The 26,553-nt window shown below is 41.0% G+C and overlaps 1 protein-coding gene across 1 annotated transcript in view; it reads right to left on the reverse strand.

The window, feature by feature from the left end:
• Positions 1–323: 323 nt before the first annotated feature.
• LOC139726171 (carbohydrate sulfotransferase 11-like) overlaps positions 324–26,553 on the reverse strand; it is a 39,667-nt gene continuing 13,437 nt past the window's right edge. Inside the window, exons 2-4 of the mRNA XM_071637248.1 lie at positions 6,055–6,307; positions 3,858–3,991; positions 324–2,358 (exon numbers count right to left, since the gene is read on the reverse strand). Of these exons, the coding sequence (XP_071493349.1) occupies positions 1,483–2,358; positions 3,858–3,991; positions 6,055–6,229 (1,185 nt within the window). The 5' untranslated portion in view covers positions 6,230–6,307 and the 3' untranslated portion in view covers positions 324–1,482. The remainder of the gene's footprint in view (positions 2,359–3,857; positions 3,992–6,054; positions 6,308–26,553) is intronic.

Below are 26,553 nucleotides of genomic sequence, written 5' to 3' on the forward strand. Positions count from 1 at the left end.
CATAAACGCTAGCAATTGCTTGTGCTAGCGTTTTACTCGAATCCGTATGCATAAAAACAAGCAAATGCTTGCGAGCAGAAGCTCTTGCTAGCAAGTACAAGCAAATGCTTGCAGTCCGCAAGCAATTGCTTAGAGACCAAACATTTGCTTAAAAACGTATGCATAAAACATACCTTTTGCTAGTTCTTGCTAGCAATGATTGCTTATGATTTTCCAAGCTCTGTAAAATGAGCTTGAGCTTTTGCTTATCTGGGACGTTCCCTTTTGAGTATCATTTTCATATTCATGGAAGAAAGACAACAATTGTGAAGGAGTGGTATAAATCTACAAGAAATTACTCTTAAGTAGAGTAAGAAATTTTTCATTTCAACAACGGGAATGCCCAGTGGTTAGCACGCAAAATTTGATGAAAAACAGGTAGGATGTCTCACTTCGGTGGAGAGCAAGGAGACGTCTCTCCACGTGCGATCTTGCAGATGCGGGCTATTGTAAGCAGTGGTGGGAATCAGCCAGTAATACGAGTGTGTGTATAGTTGTGTGTGTGTGCGTCTGTGTGTGCATTTATGAGTGTCATTTCATAGCTCTTCTGCTATGTCAGGAAATGTTTCCGCACACACATGCCCTTTCAAATACATGCTGCCACACTCGCCTTTGTTCTTGTGTTCGCACAGGCGTGACGCTATTGTTCGAACCCTAAGCAATTGCTTGCTGAATGCAAGCAAAAGGTATGTGCACAAGCAAAAGATTATGCATATGTATTTAAGCAATTGCTTGAGCTACACCTTTTACTAGACGAGCTTGTGATTTTGCTTGAAGCAATTGCTTACAAGCAATTGCTTGTTTTATGCATTCGGCCCAATTATTATTGACATTAGGCACGTCCAGTGTGATGCAAACAATCCATGATTACTTTCCAGTGAAAAGATGCTCGACATTTTTTTTTCTTTTTGCGCATGCGCTCTGAAGCCATCATCTTGTCTCGGCTCTGGCTCTTTCAAAGAGAGAGAAAAAAATGCATATGACTTTTATCATACTAAACTTTGAGCCATACATAATACTGCATCTAGTAATAAGGCTTGATATCTTTAGCTTTCCAAAGAAAGAAAATACACCATCACAAGTTGCTGCTTTATTTCCACTATCTTTTCTTACGACGAAATATTTATTCTTTGACTTAAAGTAAGTATCATCTCTATTTTTGCAAGCACTAAAATCAATCTCAGCATGCATTGGTGCGCTCATATCAAATAGGCTAGTCGTACATTGGAAATTGACGCATTGCGCTGATCTCACTTGCAATGAATAAAAAAAGTACATGCATGTATTTTCAGCTTATGTCATGAATTTGAAAGTTTTCCACAGAAATTTGGCATACATCGGAACCTTAGAAACGTCAACCCAGCAAAATAATTCTCTTTTTAGAAAAGAACAGAACTGTAATGTAAACATCTTTTAGAATTGTTGCAAGAAAATGCGTTTGAATTAAATAAAATCTGGCTTTTTGTACCCAAAGAGCCAGAAGTCCCATTTGTAAATGTCCCATAGCTGGCGCAACTGTTGTAGCGTCACCTCCCCGTACGCGTCGTAAGTGTACTCGGAGCTGTTCGTAGGTCTGTCGTATTGACCGGGAAACCGAGAGGGCGCGTGGGTAAAATTCAGAAGTTTCTTCTGCAGGAAGCGGTAATCATTATCTATGGTTTCGATCTTGCCAACGAAGTCATAGCGGATCTGGCAAGGTGCGCATAGCCGGTACATAGGAGTCCAGTGCTCGTTGAAATCGCCTTCTCTCAGGTGCGACACGTACAGCACGAATTCGGGCCACGTGACGTTTTCGCCGCTCCGCAGTTCCTCTTCGGTCGCATTCGGCCGGTACTTGTGCATGATGTCGGCGGCGAAGCGGCGAAAGTAGATGCCGTTGGGGTTGTCGCGGTACTGCCAGAGCGACTCGAACTTGTCCTTGTACGCGGAGAGAAGCCGGATGAAAGGATTGCGGACGAAGGTGAACTTCCGGTAGCTGCGGAGAATCGGCTCCCGCTGTGACTCTGGGTACTCGTAGAGGGTGCGCAGCATTTTGTTGTGGTGCGCGTAATCTTTCGAGATGGACTCAACCTGGACCGAGTCGTTCGTTGCGGACATGAGCAGTCTCTTCCAACTGGTACAGCCCGCTTTGGGGATGGAGCAGTAGATCACTTTATCCTTCTCGTCCACGTACAGCGTTTTGAGAGTGACGTCGGATATTTTACTCAAGACTAGCTGTTCGTTCTCTCTGCACACCCTCTTGATCGTCGCTTTGCGGATATTTTGGTTGTCCTTCTCCTCCACGGGTACATCTTCCTCCTTTGCAACGATCTTGATGTCCTGTTATTCGAAAGAATAATTTTAGTTAAAAAGAAAACAAAACTTTTTGCGCCTTTCTCGAAAATTATCTTTTTTTTTAAATCGTACAGTGAAACCTATACGCAAGCAACTGGCATTTGACTGGTAAAGAGACCATGACTGCTAGCCTATCGCACAGATTTGCTAAACGTTCCCAAAGATCTGCATCCGCTTCTTTTGTGCTCGAATAAAGATGGAATATGACTCCAGCGTTCATAGCTTCATTGAAATCTTATGTGGGAGTGAATGATTTGAGCTACGACGGAGGAAACAAAGTGTATTTCGCTTCCACTGATCAGAAGGAAGGTATCTTAAACGACGGCACATCAACATAGCATTTCAAGGTATCAAAAAACAACAACACATAATCACCAACAGGCATGAGAACAAAAATAATCAAATTTAACTAAAATCATACAGAAACTGAAAGATATAACTATCTGAAAACGCTATAGCACATCATTCGTATTTCTAAACGTGTTAAGTTTGATACTTTCCTTCGAACGAAAAAGTGTACAAATTGTCTGAAGGTCTCGTTCAAAGGACACCTTGTCACTTCTACGTGGTAGGCCCCCATGAGAAAATTTAATAGTGTTTACTCATAAGAGGCTGCCTGGAGTAGATTAGACTGCATTAAATGAAGAGCTTGCTTCCAAAAGGCGCTTAATCCACTGAAAATGATGGATTTAGAGCCTTTTGGAAGCAAGCTCTTCAAATATGGACGACCAAATTGTAATGTTAAATAGCTATTCTTTGCCATGGAACTATACATACTATACAACCCTACAGGGCCCAAATTTAAAGGACAAGTTCACCTTCATAAACATAAGGATTGAGAGAATGTAGCAATATTAGTAGAACACATCATTGAAAGTTTGAGGAAAATCAGACAATCCGTTCAAAAGTTATGAATTTTTGAAGTTTTTGTGCAGTACCCGCTGGATGAGAAGACTACTGCAGTGTATGAATAACTTAGATGTCACATGCGTACAACAATATAAGGAAAATATAAAGAGAATTTCACAAAATTCCATCTTTTGAAAAAAGTACACATTCCCCTGACTCGTTACCGACAAATGTTATGGGTAATATTATTCCCCCTGCCTTTAGAAAGAGGCAAGTCAAGTGTTCTTTTATTTTGCGAAAAAAGTGAAAATATGTTGAATTTTCTTTTACATTTTCTTTATACTGTTGTACGCATATGACTCACAAGCTGTAGTAGTCTCCTCATCCAGCGGTTCCAACACAAAAATTTTAAAAATTCATAACTTTTGCATCGATTGTCCAATTCTCCTCAAACTTTCACTGATGTGTTCTACTTATATTGTTGCATTTTCTCAATCCTTATGTTTATGAAGGTGAACTTGTCCTTTAATATCTGTGAACACTGTGAGCAACTGAATGCCGAAGAATAAGGGAAAAGGAACACGAATATAAATACGAATAAGAAAACTACATCTTCAACATGTCCTTGGCCTCACCTCTGCTGGTATGGCCGAACAATCGTCGCCGTCACAGACACCGAACGGCAGACTGCTCTGGATTGCTCTGGAGACGTCCGGAACGGTGTTCCTCGAATCGCCGGTATACAGCAGGTTGTCCTTCCAGGAGTTGACTTCAGACAGAAACCGATACAAAAACAAATCATCCCTCGGTGAGAAGATAAGCTTAAAGATTTAAGCTGATAAACTGTACGCAGTTATTAGTAACATACCGGTCATCATAATCATTATTTTAGAGGTATAATATAAAATGAATTAATACAATATAAAATAATATGATATGATATAACATTTTTTTTTTCTGGAGGCGCACACAGTTATCAATTATTGTACCATTGTATCGCGTGTATTTTTCTTTTCTTTCCTTTTCTTTCCTCTTCTTTTGTTACTGTTAACGCTGATTTTGTTAATGTTATTGTGTTTTCTAGTCTATTTGTATGAGTAGCAAAAGTGCGCTTAGAAACGTCAGTATGAAGCGCCATATAAATGCAATTATTATTATAATATAATATAATATAATATAATATAATATAATATAATATAATACATTATATTATATCATATTATATAATAATAATAATAATAATAATAATAATAATAATAATAATAATGTCTTATTTACCCAGGGTAGCCTCTACAGTGTTACCACTGCTGTACCAGAGGGCCCTGCCATTATTAACCTAGCGTTGCCAGGTGCCCATTTATTATGTTTATACAACTGGGTCGAGAGGGACATCCTGGGTAAAGCATCTTGTCCAAGGACGTATGCACAGGGCGGGATTCGAACTCGGGTCCTCCGTTCGGGAGTCGGGAGTCGGGAGTCTTATCCAATATGCCACAGGGCCGTCACATATTACATCATATTGTATCATATCATATTATATTGGGATATTATATATATGTGTGTGTGTGTGCCTGTGCGTCTGCACTACCTATTGAAGAATGAGAATCGATAGACGTGTCACGGTTCAATCACCAGCCCTCGTTGACTGACTGCGTACATTCCGTGTATGTCTAAATAATTATTTGCAACTCGTTCGGCTTGCCGTGGGAGTGCTGAAGTACGTGCCGATTTCCCAGCGCAAAGAGAAGAAGAGTTTGACCTTTGACCACTCTTGCCCACGACTATGCTGACTGCGTGTTCCTGCAATTCTTTGTGATATTTGATGATTATTTATATTGTCCTTGCTGTTTGTGTAGGGGTGTGTGTGTGTGTGTGTGTGTGTGTGTGTGTGCGTGTGCGTGTGTGTGCCATAACGATAGCGAAGAGTGATCTTGAACTCGCGCAACACGTGTTTATTCCGTTCCAGGTCAGAAAATGATTGGTCGATAATACCTGTACAGTGGACATTCGCCATATGCATCGCTTGTTGATCTCGTAGCGGAATATATGTACTAGTATTATATATATATAGTGCCAGAGATAGTTTTCTGGGTCCCAAGCGTGCGCGGTGCCTCATTGTTGGTTTCATATATATTGAAAGAATATATACATAAATATATATACATATATTATATTATATATATTTTTTTTTGGGGGGGGGCATAACGTAGTGGTTATCGTTTATTCTTATTTGTCTTCTTCATTTGCTTGTATTTCTATTTTGATGTCGCATGTGAGGAAGGAAGGAGAAGGTGAAGTGTTAAAAACAATCATTTTTGCTAATGCTTGATATCCAGAGTTTTGGGTCCATTACCGATGGATGTGTATCCCAAGGATCTATAAGATTCATGCCCACTCGAACAGACTCTTATTGCACAGTGCTTAGCAATGGTATTCAACATGTCGAGTCTGCAATGGCTTTATCACTTGCCATGAACAGTTGCAGTATTCTGTATTCAAACCGATTGTGAACAAGAAATGTACACCCACAGTCGAGATAGGTAGATCAGAAATTAACGTGTTCACAGCTTTATCACTATACAAGTCTATCACTATACATGTAGTATCAACGTTGCTCTCGATGTACCCCATTAACGTTCGAGATCTAGACATTTTCTCAAAATACTTTAATCAAGTCATTGTAAGTTTTATGCGGGAAAAAAATAAGTATAGATGGGGCAGAATCACACAAACAGAAACAGTCATGTTAAGAGATGGTTATGGCGAATATTGTGTACAAGTGCGGTGAGGATATAGGGAAATCAGTTGGTGAAGGTAATGTCGTACACTCACTAGCTATGTAGCTGCCGTGGTTGACGGTGCCGTACATGTAGCCGGCGATACAGGCTATAAAGAGCCCCGTCATGTAAAGGGCACTCTTCCCCGATTTCGTCACACCCGGCGTCATCTTGCATCTCTCGTTGACGACCTCGACGTTCGGTTCATCGGGATGCTGGTGCTGCCGCATAGTGAGATCGTCCGCTGCCGACAACCACGGAGGAGAGCGGGTCCCAGCGGCGATGATCCATGCGGCGACGGCTAAACCCTGCGAGAACGAAATGAAAGAGAAACGCCGCAAAGTGGACCACAATGAATTCAAACTGTGTCAAAAATTCAGATAACGCCCTCAAGGGGAATGTGCTTGTTTTTGCGGGGTCCCTTTAAGGCTCTAATTTGGGGTTATTACAAGCGATTTCCTTCAGTCGTTTTCATTCTTTTCAAAAGATTGTTCATATCCTACGAGCAATGAAAATGCCAACTTCAATTTCAGCAAAGCTCGTTTCGCCCCTTTATTTGTTTGTTTTTTTCGCTCACACGTCGCTTAGGTCTTTGAAGGAAAAAACAGTTTTACCAAGGGGAAAAAAGACATCACAACATGAAGCTAAAATTTTGGGAATTACATTGCAAATCAACATCAATCTGGTCATTTCGCTGAGACTACTCCAAAGTCTTTTCCTAGGCCCCCTTTTATCAAAAGACATAATTGATTATAAATTTCCTTACCACACATGCTGCCATAGACTTACCATGGAAATGAACTATAATCAATAATCAATTATAACTCTTCCTAAAGGGCCCTGGGCTGGCTGTAGAGTTCGTCCACTTCTGTGGACTTTCTCGAGTCAAATGACTCCTTCACACTTTCGCTCCCGTCTGCATTCACTGGAGCATATACGAGCAATAATCTGGATCAGGCAGACTAAGGACACTGGATATTCAAAAGTGCGATTTGAATCGGGATTCAAATAGCGCTTTCTTGCACTCTCGTTCACACGTAGCCTACATATGCTCGAAAAACGAAACAAAGCAAAACAAAACAAAAACAAACCCGATTTATGTAAATAGCACCTGTTCACAAAAAAAAAATTAAAAAACTAAAATCTCATCGATAATTCAAATCTCGGAGTTTGACCTGACTTTGACCCGGCTGTCCCTCGCACCTTTCTGTATGGGATTTGGATATATATTATATATATATATATATATATATATATATATATATATATATATTAATTATATATATACATATATATATATATATATATATATATATTATATATGTATATATATATATATATATATGCCATTTCGCACAGCGTTCATACACTTTGCACCATACATCGCGATTATTTCTGAAAGAGGTTTAGGTGGAGGAAGAGGTGAAGAGAGATGAGGGGACTAGGATGAGGAGGAGGAAGAGGAGAATGGCTCGAGATGAAGGGAAGAGGGTCAGGAGCAAAGTGAAGTGGAGGAGGAGGAAGGAGAGGAGGAGGGGGAGAAGGAGGACGAGGAGGAGGAGGAGGAGGAGCTGGAAAAGTAGGACAGGTTGACCGAAAGATCGGTCTGTATCTGGTCGTCGGGGATATGTTCCGCGGAGACTGCGTCTGGCATTTACAGATCCCCTCCTATGCACGGAGGAGAGCGATAACGTCAAAAAATAAGACTCCTCCGGACAGACGGATCTTTCTGTCTAGAGGACAAGAAGAAAGTGCTATATCAGTGTACGAAACGTCAATACCATCACAACGGAGTCTTACCTGTACTAACCACGGTAAATCGGAAAAGGCTCTGTCTGACACCTCGCAGGCGGCAAGCAGTGGTGAGAAACAGGGAGGTCCCTGCTAGAAAGATGCAAAAGTGCCCTACGCTCCCAGGAATGTATTACGATACGTGGTGAACGTGCCTTTTACCGTGTCACAACAATGGAAATGTCTTATTTGATCACTCGCAGACAAACAACAAGGCAGTTCATAATATGTATAGGATGTTTTGTGTTTGATGCGCATGAGCATGAGAGTGCAAGGTACGAACCGAATATTTAGTGGCGATCCTTCCTAACACAGAAACAAACCCACAAATACACACACACACACACACACACACACACACACACACACACACACTGCATTAAAAAGGTGGCAATTACCAATAACTGAGTTAATGAGAATGTGTATTGCAATAAAAGCCTGGGTGTAGATCCCAACTGTGATCTCACCTATCAGATACAGCTGCAACGACACAAACTCACCTGTTGTTCACTATAGATCCGGGAATCAAAGCAATCACCCAATCGTAATGAGGGAATCGTGAAGTCTGTCTACAGGACCTGAAACTGCTTCCGCGATTACTCACTTCAAATATTTATACAAGAAACATAAAATAAAACAGCAACCCAGAGGAGCCACTTGCGACAATAATCACAGCGTGCAAGAACAGAATCGATGCGCTGACTTCGTATTGTTCTTTCACTCGTTGAGATTCCCCCCTGGCGTGTTTGCTATGTTGCAATCGGTTTCCAGACCCCAGGGCGATCGATATTGCATGGACCCTACCACAATAGGGTCCATGGATATTATAACAAGCACTGAGGCAATAAAATCGAAGCATGACAAAAAGAAAGATCACAGCAGCAAATAATTTGTGTCATGTTGTTAAAAGTTTGGCGGCTTTCTACGAGTGTTTCACGGACTGGTCGTCCCCAAATCGGAGACGTTCTTTATTTTGTATCTCTCCTTTTTTTTATTGTTGACCAAAGGCGGTGTCAAAGACAGGGGTTTAAAATAGACAAGCTAAAACCTGAGGAAAAGAGTTTGCATGAATGGTGTGAAGCCAATGGAAGATTGGGTTTAAACTTCCAACAAGAAAAAAACGTTTGACTGAGCTAGATCCTGGACAGGACGGCACTGCGGATAGCAGGATCGCCCTTCTCCTACCCACCCACACCCCCCCCCCCCCCAAAAAAAGGATCAACTGAGAATAAAGGAACACCTTGCAAGAAGGAAGGGGATAAAGAATAAATCTGGAAAGTTATGAGAGCTGGGAGAAGGGGGGGAGGAAGAATTTCGAGAGAAAGACAGACATATAGACAGCCAGTGGATGGTGGCAGCCAGTCTGATCGGTGTGGCGTATTTGGCGCGCAAACAATACTGGCATCGTGTATGTGTCATTATATAATATATATATATATATATATATATATATATATATATATATATATTTTTTTTTTTTGAGGGGGGGGGGGTTGGTGAGCCTGTATGTCCGTGTGTTGATGAATTTGCACTTTCTAGTCAAAGAGTATAGGGTCAATAGAATGAGAAGTGGGGGTTTTGGAGTGTATTAAAAGAATAAATCTAAATGTTCGAGACAGGATGCGGTTTGAATTCATTAAAAAAAGGAAAATTGTAGGGAAAGAATGTTTAAAAGCGATTTGTTTCATCCGTTGCTGTGACTTCACACTGTGCTAATATCTTGTGCCTGACGAAAAGAATCGTAGGGTATACCCTTCAGGTATACAACAGTGCATTTCACATAAGGCAAGCTTGCTACTTTGGAGGAAAGGCAGGAAAAATTCTTCAATCAACACTTTGAGGACCAAAGTGAGATCGTATAAGTCGCTTGGCAAATACAAAGCGACACAGAAACGAACCCTTAAAGAAAGAGGGAGATGGAGGGGGTGGAGGGGAGGGGTGAAATGAATAAGGAGAGAAAAAATCTCAAGTGTGCTCTTCGTATTGTTCCCGATAGGATGTAGAATGATAGACGTCCCATCTGAGGGTGCGTGTGTGTTTTATCTTTTGAACGTGTATACGACTCGCAAGTATACCCAAACACAAAAGGTCATGGCAAAGTTCTTTTTTCTTTTCTTTTCTTTTCTTTTTTTCTTTTGGTTCTGTTTTGGTTTTTAAACCCAGGAAATTTGAAGAGCCACACGCTGAGTCTGTAGATAAACACGTATATCTAAAATTCTAAAACTTTTGAGAGATAGAGAGAGTGAGAGATACACAAAGAGAAACAAAGAGGAAATAATAGCCTCCATTAACACAGTATTAATACAGCTTGAGTGAAGATGGGGTTTAAGGTCTCCTGAACGCTGAAGGATAAAGGGCCATTGTGACTCCGAGTGGCAAGTCTTCCGTGTTCTCTGGTCAGTTGGCATCAGGAATACACCAGGTTTATCTACCACGATACAAGCCCAAAGGAAAACAAGGAACAGCAACAACAACAACAGCAAGCAAAAAGGTAAAAACACTAGAGAAGCACTTTGCAACCTCGGTAATTTGCAAAAAAAAAAATAAGTAATCGGATTTGAGGATGGGCAAAACGGAGAGAAGGGACAGTACAAATTTCCACGTCCACTCCACACTCCCGACTGCTATACGTCATGAAACACTGATGTGTCGTTCGAGCATAACTTAAAAAGCATCATATTAAAGATGGGGGACAACATAGTCCACACAAACATCTCCCTCCCCAACTCTCCCGGATGGAATTGCATGCACTATTGCAGAAACACCATGTATCGTGGTTATAGGCTCTGTGCTTACATACACTGGGTACATAGGTTCGAAGCTAAACTGATGGAAGTATATATTCGGACAACGTTTTAACCCCTCCCCCCCCCAAAAAAAAAAAATAATAATAATAAATAAAATAAAATAAATAAAATAAGATGAAATAAAGAAATAAAAATAAATAAGTAAATAAATAAATAAATAAATAAATAAATAAATAAAATAGAATAAAATAGAATAAATAAATAAATAAATAAATAAATAAATAAATAAATAAATAAGAATAAAAAATATGTCCATCTTGACCCATATCAGCTCCAGAGTCGGTTCCCGACAACGGTTATGCTGCTTGTAGCCGCCCCCATAAAAGCACACCGCATAAAACCCCTAAACCCATGACCAACGCGACAAGAAATGAGACCATCGTACATAGGGTGAAGATACCTCTCAAGTGCAGGCAGGTCGACAGCAGATCGAAAGTAGATGGAATCTGACCGAAATGTTTTAGTAATCTTGTTTGGGCCTATAAGCCTAAGCCCTGATGTGTAATCTCCGCAATGAAGGAATGGCAATGGTCACTATCGTTCCCGTTCTTACCTTAAATGACTGCTATAGGATACACGTAGGAAACAATCGAGTTTATCAGATCTAATCATATTTCGTTCACACTATACACTTTGTTTGCCAGGTTTCAAACTTCTTGAGCAAAAATTTGTAGCGGTTAAGGCCTAAGACTGTATGGGTCCTATACAGTGATGATTCCCACCCCACCCGCTTTCAAGAGGTGCCTGTAATTGTTATTCAAATGGAACAATTTCCAGACATATTCGTGAATTCAGCGAAATACAGACAGATTAGCCAAAAAAGAATTGAAAGTTAAAGGGAAAACGTATGCATTTTAAATATTGAGAGGACTTCTACGTGTGGCTCTCTCTACGTAGATGGGACCCAACCACAGACAGTCATATTATACCAAGGAGGTACTAGACACATGTTCGCCTAGTATACCTCCTTGGTCATACTGAGTTTGTCGCATCGCGCTGCTGTAACGTCACATATCTATTGAAATTTCTCTGGCACTGCCATGATATTTCGAGTAGTGTGGCAAATTGCACTGTATTGGAGTATATTTGGAAGAGGTCGTACAGATGTGAAATCTGTGTGCCATGCAGCAACAGACATTGGTATAAATTCGTCATACAAGACTTGCATACGCTATATCAGGCATACAGGAGGTGCGGCTCATATCAAATGGCATGTGGTTTGATGGTACTGCTTGGTTGTACACCATTTCCTGCTTTTATCTTCCATCGGAAGACAGTGTTACTAGTCTCATCCGTTTCAGACAAAAAAAAAAGTAAATATATATATATATACGAATTGGCCATACTATTAGAGCTGGCTTGAGTTAATCAAGATTTCACCTACCTGGTATTTTCAGAGATCAAATTTGTTTTACCGGTACACATTGCACGTATATGTCTTCGTGCCTTAAAGCGAATTGGCACTTCTCTTCTCAAGTGGACATTACCCCCCCCCCCCCCACACACACACACACACACACACAAACAGAATCTGCAGTCAACTAATCATTGCAAGGGCTTGTTAGCTTGTATTGATTCATGATACATGTACCACGATCATCATTTATGTTGTCCCAAGAATAGATCAACGCCATATTATATTTATTTCAAAATAGTTTTCTACTATTTTTCTTCAGATTACTTGGATACGTTCACCAAATATCTTCGAAATCAAGATTCCGTCACTGAGAGTACAAGTATCATTAACAACAACAACACAAAAGGAATTGGAAGCATCTTCCCTAGTCTGATATTTTATTGCTAAACTGTGATAATCAATAATTATATCTTTTAAGTCCTACCCATATTCTTGTTTCCCAATTCATGAGGCAATAAATGATATGGAACTCTCGCCATTACGTCCTTCCATGCTCTAGGAATCATGTCTATTACAAGACATGATACCTCCCTGCTCAGGAGACGTGCGAATTATGTACACTCGACTGGAGATGCAGGTTTCTACTACATTGTACAACTATAACTATACAATACCTCAAGAACGACTACTGTACCATAATGATTGGGCCTACATTGATACATTATCACCACCATCACCACATGTATTAGTTGATATAAACAACTACCATCACCACTGTGTTGATTGCATCCAGTCCAGTGTTATAATATTATTGTTGTATACTATATGGCATCGCTGCTACCTGCACCAACACACTAACATTCGGTTTTTTACTTACAATTTTCCTTTTACCATAACACTTATAGTTATATACCGCTTGTTCTGAGACAGTTGAATGCCTATCACGTTTAAATAAACAAGCATGTGCATATACAATATTACATATATATATATTATATATATATATATATATATATATATATATATATATATATATATTTATTTATTTATTTATTTATTTATTTATTTATTGAAACATATTTATACAGGATAAAAACGATCAGCTAAAAGCTGTTTTACATCGAAGTCCTGTGTAAAAACAATGCATTTTCCTGCACAGGGGATACATGTATATACTATAAAAGAGAGACCATCAAAAAGCGAAAAAAAAAATCATTTTCAACAAATTTAGAACATATATATACATATATGTTCGATTGACTAATTCTGTTTCTATCGAGCCACATTGAGCTCAGTTACCTTCCATGAAGAACTCGACGAAGATCGAGAAGAGAAAAGCAGGAACAAAGCACGTATCAGGATTGTGTAGGAGGACAGTGTGGCGCACCGCACAACTACTTGCCCATCACCAGTTCCTGTATAGCAACGGAGCGACTAACTTGAAAATGACACTGCAGAGAAAGAACCTTTCCCGAAGAATGGCCTACCGGTGTGTGTCTGCGTTGGCGAAGTGTATTTCCGCCGCCAAGGTTGCGTGTCTTTCGCGATACAGCTCCACCTATCGTTATGATTATCCATGGTCTGATGGGCACTGCTGGTGACAAACTCCCCAGATGAAAGCGGGTTTTTTTCACTGTCATCAGATGGAGGCACTAGTGCGAGTAAGGCGATTCAGGCTGCGTTCACATAGAAGTATTCGGTATTCGGTATTCGGTATTCGGTATTCGGTATTCGGTGTTCGGTATTCGCTATTCGAGCACCGAATACACCATCACCCGCACCGTCAACTCACCATCCCATGCAGTGAGGATTTCTTCCTCCTACATCCCAGCAAATCTTATTAACAATTTCTAAACTGCATCAGAATGTCAGTCTACATGCTTATTTTTGCTAAAGGGCAAATCCAGACCAAAAGTGTCATTATTTCACAAACGAGAGACGGTATACGCTGCAAGAAAATCGAACAAGTTCGATTCCCACTTTGCTATACTTTTCGCAGCTATTCGGGTACTTTCGATAGTGCCCTCTTATGTGAACCGGTGAGAGGAAATCCTATCGTTCGATTCAAGCTATTCGCGTGCCTCGAAAAACGAGCCCGAATACCCGAATAGTATACTTCTATGTGAACGCAGCCTAATGGAACTCCTGGTATACTAGCGGTAAGGCGTCTTCCATGTCTCTTTTCTCCTCCGTTAATCGCTGTTCATTTTTCCTGATCTGTCCAGCTTGTTAGGACCAACGCAAGCAGCGCCGCTCTATTAAACACATTTCAACAGACAATAATAGCATTGTGTCTTTCCTACTAAAAGTTTTTTTTTCTTCTCCATCTTTCTTCGTCTCTCCCGAGGCCGAGGGATTGCACACAACCCTGAGCTTTCATCCCCTCCCCGCTTTTATCTTTCTCTCACACCTATTCCCTCTTTCTTCCTTTCTTTCTGTTCTCATGTAAATAAAGGGGGAAAATCCCCGATACTTCTTTTTTTACTATACCGTCAACCACTTTTTCTTTCTCTCCACGTGGAAATAAAAGACGGAAACAGAAGAATGATGAAGACCATTTTTTTTACTATGCCGTCAACCCCTCAAGAGACAGAAAAGGCGTAGTCAGTTTACTGTCATAACCATCGACATTGTCATTATCATTTACATCTGTGTAAGAGAAATACGTAGGTTTGATATGTTCCCAGGATGATTCTGCAGAGTATATATAAAGAAGGAGAGAATAGAATAACTAGGATGTTGATACAGAGTGGCGTATGTTATCATGAGAAAGCCCAGAATATAGCATTCAAGAATCGTATAGGAAGTAGGCCTACATTTACTGGTATAATCTAGCTGAACTACTAGCTGAATCTGTAGCAAGACATGCGGTTGGTGCGTTCACGTGCGTTATAGGCAGGGCCGGCGCAGTGTTTTCAAAAGTGTGGGGGCCCACTTCCGGGTTTCATGAGCTAACAAGCAAAAAAAAACAACAACAACAACAAAACAAAACAAAAAAAGGCTCATCTCTTCTCCCCGTCCACTTCCGGGTTTCTTCAGCTGACAAGCAAAAAAAAAAAACAACAACAACAACACAACAACAACAAAAAGGTCCTCAGCTCATCTCTACCCGTCCACTTCCGGGTTTCTTCAGCTGACAAGCAAAAAAAAAAAAAAGGTCTTCAGAGAAAAATATAACCTTACCGCCGCCATACTTCAAGATCCCTATCTATTTCTATCTTAGCGCCACTTACGTACTTCCGGGTTAAAAAAAGTGTGGGGGCCCAAAGTGATGACACCTTACGTATTCCTTTGTATGGTGCACAAAAAGTGTGGGGGCCCGTGCCCCCACGGCCCCACGGCTGCGCCGGCCATGTAGACACCGATAGTATGGATAGAGAGAGCTTGCTGCGTAGTGATATTCATATCAGGAAAATTACCCCCTCCCCCCCCCCCCCCCCCCCCCATACCCCCGGCTGAATACTGGTTAGTGCTATATAAGGTTAGAGTAAAGATTAGGGTTTCGGTTATATAGGTTTAGGTTGGAGTTAGGGTAAAGATTAGGTTCAGGACTAGGGTTAGGGTCAGGGGAAGGGTCTGGGGTAATTTGCCCAGGGGGTAGTTGTTCTCTATAGACCCGTAATTATGAACATTCGCTATTCTCGATGCACTGGTCATTTTTTTAAACCGAATCAAAGTAAAAACTTGGCTCCGGGGGCAAGTGGTGTGTGGCGCCTTTCTCAACTGACATTGTACGCACCTTTATCAACTTGATGCTGTCTCTCAGTGTGTGTGTGTGTGTGTGTGTGTGTGTGTGTGTGTGTGTGTGTGTGTGTGTGTGTGATACACGATGCAAAGTGACACGAGGAAGGTGGAAACCTGGTACAAAGCTCGTTATTACGCGCACAGTGCATGGACCCCCCCCCCCCTAATTCAACAATCAAGAAGGCAATACAATAGATCTATATCATCTCTTTGGTTTGCTTTTCCAAATGGAGAATAAATATTTCAAATACCACGACCAAATAAGAATTTAAAAACATGACGTTTACAATGTAAGAAGCTTTTGATACACTGCGGGTTGTTTGGATTTCGTGACATCAAAAAAAGGACAGAAGAGAGCAATAATGAATGCATTCCAGAGCTTACAATATGTATGTAAATATTAAATTACATTGTAATAAATGATCTTATTACTGTGATAGGCTACAGGTCATTACGCACCATTGTATGCAGGGGGAGCACCTTAATAACTATCCATTTTGCATGGACCAGTTATCAAAGAGTTCGGGTCATCACAATTGGGGTTCTAGGTACAGTATAGCCTCAACGTCGGGGGAATGATTTTCTATATCCGGAGTGCGTATATATAGCATAATACACCTTTTCCTATATGCACCTCTTTCTTTGCGATTTCGATTACATTGTTGTCACATTTATTCACTTGACCTTATTTTTTAAAGTAAATGTCAAATTGAAGGAGTGGGTTCTCCCTTCACGCAATTGTGATCACTGGCGTAGCCAGGGGGGGGGGGGGGGGGGGGGGGCGATGGGGGCGATCGCCCCCCCCTAAGATTTGGACCGGGGATTTGGGAGGCGGAAAAAAAAATGCGTGCATGCACATGAAGCGGGTCTCCTTTGCAACCTTTCATCAAATAAGATATTTTTTTTGAATATTTCACTCAAAGTGTGCACCAGATCGTTGAATTTCAATTCAAAATATGCAAAATCTCTCGTGCTTGGGAGGGGGTATCCCCCTCCCAAACCCTCCCCCTCTGTGCCTCTTTCCCTAGCTTAGTAAACTTTTAGATTTACAAAAAAATTATGAATAATTCTGAGTGCACAAGACTTATCACATACCTTCCAAAAACTCAAGGTTCCCTCATGTATAAGGGGAATTTTCCCCTTTTAATCGACCCTTTCCTCTCTCAGTCCCCTCCCCATCAGGTTTTTTTTTTTTTTTTTTGATTTCCCAAATGTTGATTCCATCAAATATGCGTATACGAGATATCTCAATTTCAACCTTTAAAAGGCAAAAGCTCCATCGGAAGGGAAAGGTGGAGATAACACTCGTCCACGCCTTCTCCCTGCTCACCCGCCCCTCCTCCCCCCCCCCCCCCTTCCGCCATGCATAGAAGTAGACTGTGGCTATACCCAGATCGCTTTATTTCAATTCTAAAAACGCAAAAGCTCCGCGAGCGGGAGGCGGAATTCCCCTTCCCCTAAGCTCTACCTCACTAGACTTTATACACTGACACACAGATGGTGCACATTCGGAATAAGAGCTAAATTCCGTGATTTTAACACTTCGATGAAAAAGTATTGCACCAAAAATTTGCACCAAATCGCTGAATTTCAGGTCTGAAACGCAAAATCCCCTTCGTGTGGGAGGGGATATGCCCCTATCTACAACCTCGTGTGCATGCTTTTTCTGTTTGATTGCTGAACAGACAGCGTTCATGATATTCAGTGTAAGAATTAATACAAGAAGTGTATTTAAATATAGGCAAATTGTTCAATGATAATCTACATCAAAATATACTGCAACCTTAAACAAGTGGGACTGTTTCAACTCGTTAAAACACGCAAAAGCATGCATCAAGTTGCACCATTTGCAACATCAAAATGCAAAAAGTTCTCACCGTGGAGGGGGTACACCCCTCCCACACCCTCCCCCTCCTCCTTCGCTCGCTCCGCTCGCTCGGGTTCAGTCGCGTTCATGATATTCAGTGAAAAGAATTAATACAAGAAGATTATTTTAATGATACCATTTTATAGGCAAATTGTTCAATGATAATCTACATCAAAATAAACTGCTACCTTACACTAATGTTACTGTTTCACGTCGATAAAACGCGCAAAAACATGCATCAAACTGCATCATTTGCAACATCAAAATGCAAAAAGTTCTCACCGTGGGAGGGGGGACACCCCCTCCCACACCCTCCCCTCTCCCTTCGCTCGCTCCGCTTGCTCGGGTTCAGTCGCGTTCATGATTTTCAGTGAAAAGAATTAATACAAGAAGTGTATTTAAATCATACCATATTATAGGCAAATTGTTCAATGATAATCTACATCAAAATATACTGCTGCCTTATACACTAATGTTACTGTTTCACGTCGATAAAACGCGAAAAACATGCATCAAATTGCACCATTGCAACATCAAAATGCAAAAAGTTCTCACCGTGGGAGGGGGGACACCCCCTCCCACACCCTCCCCCTCCCCCTTCGCTCGCTCCGCTCGCTCGGGTTCAGTCGCGTTCATGATATTCAGTGAAAAGAATTAATACAAGAAGATTATTCAAATTGATACCATTTTATATGCAAATATGTGTTCAATAATAATCTACATCAAAATATACTGCTACCTTACACTAATGTTACTGTTTCACGTCGATAAAACGCGCAAAAACATGCATCAAACTGCATCATTATTGCAACATCAAAATGCAAAAAGTTCTCACCGTGGGAGGGGGGACACCCCCTCCCACACCCTCCCCTCTCCCTTCGCTCGCTCCGCTTGCTCGGGTTCAGTCGCGTTCATGATATTCAGTGAAAAGAATTAATACAAGAAGTGTATTTAAATCATACCATATGATAGGCAAATTGTTCAATGATAATCTACATCAAAATATACTGCTGCCTTACACTAATGTTACTGTTTCACGTCGATAAAACGCGCAAAAACATGCATCAAATTGCATCATTTGCAACATCAAAATGCTAAAAGTTCTCACCGTGGGAGGGGGGACACCCCCTCCCACACCCCTCCCACACCCCTCCCACACCCTCCCCTCTCCCTTCGCTCGCTCCGCTTGCTCGGGTTCAGTCGCGTTCATGATATTCAGTGAAAAGAATTAATACAAGAAGTGTATTTGAATTATATTATTTTATAGGCAAATTGTTCAATGATAATCTACATCAAAATATACTGCAACCTTAAACAAGTGGGACTGTTTCAACTCGTTAAAACACGCAAAAACATGCATCAAGTTGCACCATTTGCAACATCAAAATGCAAAAAGTTCTCACCGTGGGAGGGGGTACACCCCCTCCCACACCCTCCCCCTCCTCCTTCGCTCGCTCCGCTCGCTCGGGTTCAGTCGCGTTCATGATATTCAGTGAAAAAAATTAATACAAGAAGATTATTTTAATGATACCATTGTATAGGCAAATTGTTCAATAATAATCTACATCAAAAAAAACTGCTACCTTACACTAATGTTACTGTTTCACGTCGATAAAACGCGCAAAAACATGCATCAAACTGCATCATTTGCAACATCAAAATGCAAAAAGTTCTCATCGTGGGAGGGGGACACCCCCTCCCACACCCTCCCCTCCCCCCTCGCTCGCTCCGCTTGCTCGGGTTCAGTCGCGTTCATGATATTCAGTGAAAAGAATTAATACAAGAAGTGTATTTGAATTATATTATTTTATAGGCAAATTGTTCAATAATAATCTACATCAAAATAAACTGCTACCTTAAACAAGTGGGACTGTTTCACGTCGATAAAACGCGCAAAAGCATGCATCAAATTGCACCATTTCCAACATCAAAATGCAAAAAGTTCTCACCGTGGGAGGGGGGACACCCCCCTCGCTCGCTCCGCTCGCTCGGGCTCGGTCGCTTCGCTCCCTCGCAGACTAACCGCCCCCCCTAAGATGAAATCCTGGCTACGCCGTTGATTGTGATGTGATTTGGAATATCAACTTTTCACTATGATTTACCAATCCTTTTATTTCACCTCTTTCAACTTGAACTGCTCTCAGGGTCAACGTACCCGTTGATTTCCTTTTTTATTCTTTTCACTGAAAAAAAAAAAATCTCGTCCGGGCAAGTTCGCCCTTAATTAGATATAAAGAACCGCTCCGCTACCCAACAAAGCAAATATAACATTCCTAAGTGAGATAATGAGAAACCAGATTATGAAATATGAAAGAGCATGTAATTTTAAGAAGCATCAACGTTTATTTGATGAAAATTGATTTTCAGATGGCTGAAATATCCAAAAAAAAAGTGATGATGATAATAAAAGCGACAGGCCACACTTTTTATTAGGATCTCTTTGTTTCACCTTGTTTTTGACATCTCAGCCATTTCAAAATCGACTTTCATCAAATAACTTTTGAATCCCCTTACAATTGCATGCTCTTTGACCTCTCATAGACTGATTTCTGAATATCTCGCAAAACGTTAAAAGCTAAATCCTCACCTCAACCAGAACTGTACAGTCCCTTTAAAGGGATGGTATAATTTTGGGTGAGATGAGGCTCCAGATTTTGGTTGCTTTTATGATAATTATAATGAAAAAACCACTCATGAAATGTGAAAGAGCATACAATTCTAAAGAGAAATCAGAGTCTAGGCTTATGTGATGAAAATCAGTCTTTGAAATGGCTGAGATATCAAAAACAAGTGGTCGGGGCACAACTTTTATCAGGTCCGCTTTGGGTTTTTTGTTTGTTTGTTTGTTTGTTGTTGTTTTTTGGGGGGGGTGGGGTTCGGAGGGGGAGAAAACTCCTGTCATTCTGTTCGTTCAACTCTATTTTGTTGTTGTTGTCGTTGTTGTTGTTGTTGCTGCTGTTGTTGTTGTTGTTGTTTCCAATAGCATCAATTTTACTTGCTACGGGCCCGAATCACGCGAGAAGAGCAGGCGCGTACTAGTATTAAAGCGTTGGGTGACATGAACGACCTCATGGTGGCGCTGCACATTTTTTGTAACTAGAGTTCCTATATTGAGAGAGTTGCGACAACCATAGATTTGAACGCCGCCATGTTTCCAGAAATTCCACTATTACGTAACTTTTCTATTCACGCGCGGTGAGAATCTGTTTCTTTTGAAAAGAAAGAATTTGAATCTCCATTTTGTGTCCAAAATGTGTTCAATTTCGGACCTCCCATGTCGCAACTCTTTCTATTTAGGGACTCTATTAATTTGTAACCAGTGCCATTAACTCAGCAATGGTGGTGACTTCAAAGCACTGTAACTTGTAGCCGCCATAGCTGGGGAGCTTCCAAAGAAGAACAATAGCACTTTCAGTGCTTTATGCAATGAGCCAGGTGCGTTGCTGTGGCAGTGCATAAATTATTATTTTTTTAGGCATATGTTTGTACTTGAAGCCTCCCATGAGGCTGCGTTCACATAGAAGTACAGTGTATTCGCTATTCGCTATTCGCTATTCGCTATTCGCTATTCGCTATTCGGGCACCGAGTACACCATCACCCGCACCGTCAACTCATCATCCCATGCAGTGAGGATTTCTTCCTCCTACATCCCAGCAAATCTAAACTGCTTCAGAATGTCAGTCTACATGCTTATTTTTGCTAAAGGGCAAATCCAGACCAAAAGTGTCATTATTTCATAAACGAGAGACGGTATACGCTGCAAGAAAATCGAACAAGCTCGATTCCCACTTTGCTATACTTTTCGCAGCTATTCGGTACTTTCGAATAGTGCCCTCCTATGTGAACCGGTGTGAGGAAATCCTATCGTTCGATTCAAGCTATTCGCGTGCCCTCGAAAAACGAGCCCGAATACCCGAATAGTATACTTCTATGTGAACGCAGCCTTAAGAAATCACCAGAAAAAAACAGTATACCCAAACCGAATTGGTCTATAGTGTAGACCTATAGATGGCACTGTTCATTAAACCAACCCTACAATTTCACACCAACGAAAACATTCATTGTCCAAGGTGGGAGAGAGCTAAAGGCGGGTTGTAGACATAATTTTATAGATTGGAAGAAAAGGTTGAATCATACAATAAACATGAGAACTGTTTGCATTTCGGATCGGAGGACCTGATTTGGTGATTAATACCGCATGAAATTCAAGTTTGTATTCCCGCGAGCAACAAAATACAAGCTCGTGAGTAACAAATGCAAACCAGACGAAGACAAGTTACATGACGTGAAGAAAGGCTGATGCAAGAGAGATAGGAAGGGGTGTAAAGGGGAGGGGAGAGGACAGGCGATGTGCAAGCGATATCTGCACACCTGAATATCTTTATTATCGTAGTAGTAGACCAGCCAAACCTCAAAAAAGGCTCTAGGTAAGGATTCGACGGCATTTTTGTCCCCGCCGAACGAGTTCGAGCAGGGGACTATGAAACGGGCTCCGTACGTGTGTGTGTCCGTGTGTCCGTCCGTGTGTGCGTCCGTGTGTGATCAAAATCTTCAATTTGCTACTTCTCTGTCATTTATGAGCCAATTTTGATTCTGTTTGCTTTATATGATAGCATTACATGGGAGCTTTGAAACTTCTACACAGAATTTCAGTCGTGACCTTTGACCTTGACCTTTGACCTAATTGTACATTTTGCTACAAAATGCTACTCCTTCGCCATTTCTAACCCGATTTCGATTCCGTTTGCTTTATGTGATGGCACTAGGTGAGGGCTTCAAAACTTCTACACAGAATTTTGACCTTTGCCTTCTTTGACCTTTGACCTTGATTTTTGACCTATATTGTACATTTTGCTACAAAATGCTACTCCTTCGCCATTTCTAACCCGATTTCGATTCCGTTTACTTTATGTGATGGCACTAGGTGAGGGCTTCAAAACTTCTACACAGAATTTTGACCTTTGCCTTCTTTGACCTTTGACCTTGGTTTTTGACCTGTATTGTACATTTTGCTACAAAATGCTACTCCTTCGCCATTTCTAACCCGATTTCGATTCCGTTTGCTTTATGTGATGGCACTAGGTGAGAGCTTCAAAACTTCTACACAGAATTTTGACCTTTGCCTTCTTTGACCTTTGACCTTGATTTTTGACCTGTATTGTACATTGGCTACAAAATGGTACTCCTTCGCCATTTCTAACCCAATTTCGATTCCGTTTGCTTTATGTGATGGCACTAGGTGAGGGCTTCAAAACTTTACACAGAATTTTGACCTTTGCCTTCTTTGACCTTTGACCTTGATTTTTGACCTGTATTGTACATTGGCTACAAAATGCTACTCCTTCGCCATTTCTAACCCGATTTCGATTCCGTTTGCTTTATGTGATGGCACTATGGAAGGTGAGGGCTTCAAAACTTTTACACAGAATTTTGACCTTTGACTTCTTTGACCTTTGACCTTGATTTTGTACCTATATTGCACATTTTGCTACAAAATGCTACTTCCGGCGGGGACATATATTACGCACCGCGTGATTTCTACTTTTCCTTGTTTGCTAATGCTCCGTTCTCATACTGAAAGTTTTGCAAAAATACTAAGGAATAGCGTACGGCCGGATGTCACGCGCGTTTTTGCCGAAAAATGTCATTTTTAGCACAAAATTCAGAAGCATGTCAAAAATCACGATTTTTATTTTTTGCTTGCATTCAATTGATATTTGAAAGATCATGAGTTTCAATTGTCCCTTTTAATGAAATTGCAATTTAAATGTGTTTCTTTAGCAATTTAAAAAGTCATTTTGTACAGCCATATTATATGGGGCTCTCAAATGTTTGGGTGTTGTTTTCTCGAAATAATATTCACAGATTAATTAACGTTCTGCAAAGTTTGCTTTTCCAAGCTAATTAGATATCTTCCAAAAGTAATTTAATGTTTTATAAAACTACAAGTGCTTCTTTAATTGAATATGTCAATATTATTTCTAGTTTTCTTGAAGAAATATTTACTTTTAATCAAAACTCTGAACTTGCAGGCAGGCGCGCCGGAAGCAGTTTTGGATTGGGGGGCAAACATTGGAGGGGGCTCAAGATTAGACCATGCATATGTTACACAATATACACATACACACACACACACACACACACACGCACACACATCTATTATATATATATATATATATATATATATATATATGTAAAGTGGCGTACGGTGGGTCGAAACATGGGGGGAACCATTAAGTAATTTTGACGGTCTGTATGCTTGTGCGTGTGTGCGTGAGCAATAATGGGACTACAATACATTACGGAATGTGATACATTCAACAACGCAGTCATTGGGGAACATTGTAAGTTTTCCTTACATGGATTATGGAATGACGGTGTGAAACGATCGACAAATTATAATACTGTCAGCAACATAAGGTGAATGGCATAACAATAAAATGCGAGCGAGCGAAGCGAGCGAGCTTGAAAATTTTTATATTCTACAGTTCCAAAACTGGAGTTTTAATCGTATATTTCGCTTTGGAAATAAATGGGGGCGCATCGGGCGCAACTGCTGGCAATTATTGGCAGCAACATTAGGAGAATGGCATAACGATTCAATGCGAGCAAGCTTGAAAATTTTGACATTCTACAGTCCCATAACTGGGGTTTGTAGCTATATCTTTCGCTTTAGAAATTAAGGGGGAGCATCGGGCGCAACTGCTGGCAATTACTGGCAGCAACGTTAGGAGAGTGGCATAACGATTCAATGCGAGCGAGCGAAGCGAGCGAGCTTGAAAATTTTGACATTTTACAGTCCCAAAACTCCCGTTTGTAGCTATATTTATCTTTCGCTTTGGAAATTAAGGGGTGGGGGCATCGGGCGCAACTACTGGCAATTACTGTCAGCAACATTAGGAGAATGGCATAACGATTCAATGCGAGCGAGCGAAGCGAGCGAGCTTGAAAATTTTGACATTCTAGAGTCCAACAACTGCCGTCGTAGCTGTGTTTTTCGCTTTAGAAATTAAGGGGGAGGCTTACCGGGCTCAACTGCTGGATGGCGAGCGAGCGAGGCGAGCGAGCTCGAAAATTTTGACATTTTACAGTCCAAAAGCTGCCGCTTGTAGCCATATTTTTTCCCCTTTTATTCATATATATACATATTTTGTTTTATTTTCTTTGTTTATTCATTTATTTATTTATTTTTTTTTGGGGGGGGGGCTTTTTTTTTTGGGGGGGGGGCAAAAATGCGTTTTGCCCCCCCCCCCCTTTTAGGATTGGGGGGGGGGGGGCGGCCGCCCTCCCCCCCCCCCCCCCCCCACTTCCGGCGCCTTTGCTTGCAGGAACTCAGAAAATGCATTTTCGAGCATTTTCCAGTAGCCCCGCGCAGCTTGTGTGCGCGCGAATACTTAATACGTGTGCGTACGTCCACCCCTACCAGCTAGCTACAGGTAAAATCTCTCGCGCGAGAGCTGCATGTTTCGGTCGTTGAGTTGGAAACGTGGTGACTGGAAAAGGGACTATTTCCTTCGAATGTAAGTAACTTAGTAAATAAATACATAGTTCTTTATTGCACTGCATAACGGAACTTAAAAATCTGTTTTGATCTAACAGTTAGATATACAACTTTGATCTGAGACTTGGTTAATATCAAGGTTCAAGCGCTAGTACTACGTTAGGCCGATGTCTTTAATTACTGTATTTCGCACCGATCCTGTGGGCGCGGGCATGCCTACCAACCCCCGGGCCGCCACCCGACCGTGCCGGCGGTGCTTGTTAGTGGAACACCGATTATTCCGTAAAGCACGTCTTGACACGGTGCGAAAAGAGGCCTAACAAACATTAGGTCTACGTCTAGATTTAGGTGTCTTGCTCGTTCGATCTAGGTTTGTAATCTATGGTCTCATCACATGCAGTTGGACTGAATCCTCGTCTACTGTTAGGTCTAATCTATCTAACGGTTACATTCTCTCTAACTGTTAATACAACTGTACTAACGTTAGTGGTAGACATTCTAGCTATAGTAGTAGGGGGTAGTGTCACTCTAACGTTAGTGTTAGTGTTAGAATGTACGGCTACGCCTGTTATTATGCCAAAACAATTCAATCGGGCTAGGCCCTATGATAGTATAATCACAATGAACTTAACACCTAACGTTAGCACATTAGCAGGAGTTGTAAAACGTGGACAGTACAGGCCCACTACTACTAACGTTATTGCGCTGGTTACTATTTGTAGGGCTAGAGCCAGGTCCAGGGCAAGGGGCTGTAGTCTATACAGAAGGTGTAGATGTAGATCTACCAACGTTTAGAGTCTAATAATATACTAGACCTACAATATAAAATCTAGGGCCGGGGTCTGAAGCATATAGCTGGCGTCTGGAATTAGGATCTAGGTCTAACCTTAGTCAAGATCTGGGCCACTGCACTGATTCTACCTAACGTTAGAGGTTTCTAGTAACCTACTACTCATATCTAGGCAGTTTTGTTGTAAAGACCCAGCTTACTAGGCCTAGCTAGACCAAAGTTTAGACATCTAGAGGTTCTAAAATCTATGCATAATAATTATACTATATATGTAGGCTAACTTTGATCAAAAAGTTCATGTTAGATCCAACATTAGAAGATCCGAACATTACAGTAGCTCTAACGTGAATTAGCTAGACTAATATTAGTCTCTAGAGCAGAGGTCTATTAAGGTTGATTCCACTCTTTCTGGTATTTGTAGACCTGTGGGTTCAGAAAAAGAGTCTAGGATTTTACTAGGCCTAGGTGTTTTATATAAAAGCGAGTCTACAACCAAGTGATCTTGCCATTCGAATATGCCCGAAAGAGAGAGAGAGAGAGAGAGAAAGTGTTCAGTCCTGACTGCCAACCTCTTCTAATCTGTGAATCATTTACATGTACTCTTCTAGTTTACAAATAGATCTAGTCAAAGAGGAACTATTTAGAAATGTCTTTACTCATAAGCACCAAGTTCTTATGTTAATGTCTCAAAGAATA

Source organism: Diadema antillarum, unplaced genomic scaffold (assembly GCF_040938485.1).
Source record: "Diadema antillarum isolate AM-2024a unplaced genomic scaffold, OU_Dant_1.0 seq00000079_RagTag, whole genome shotgun sequence".
NCBI classification, from domain to species: domain Eukaryota; kingdom Metazoa; phylum Echinodermata; class Echinoidea; order Diadematoida; family Diadematidae; genus Diadema; species Diadema antillarum.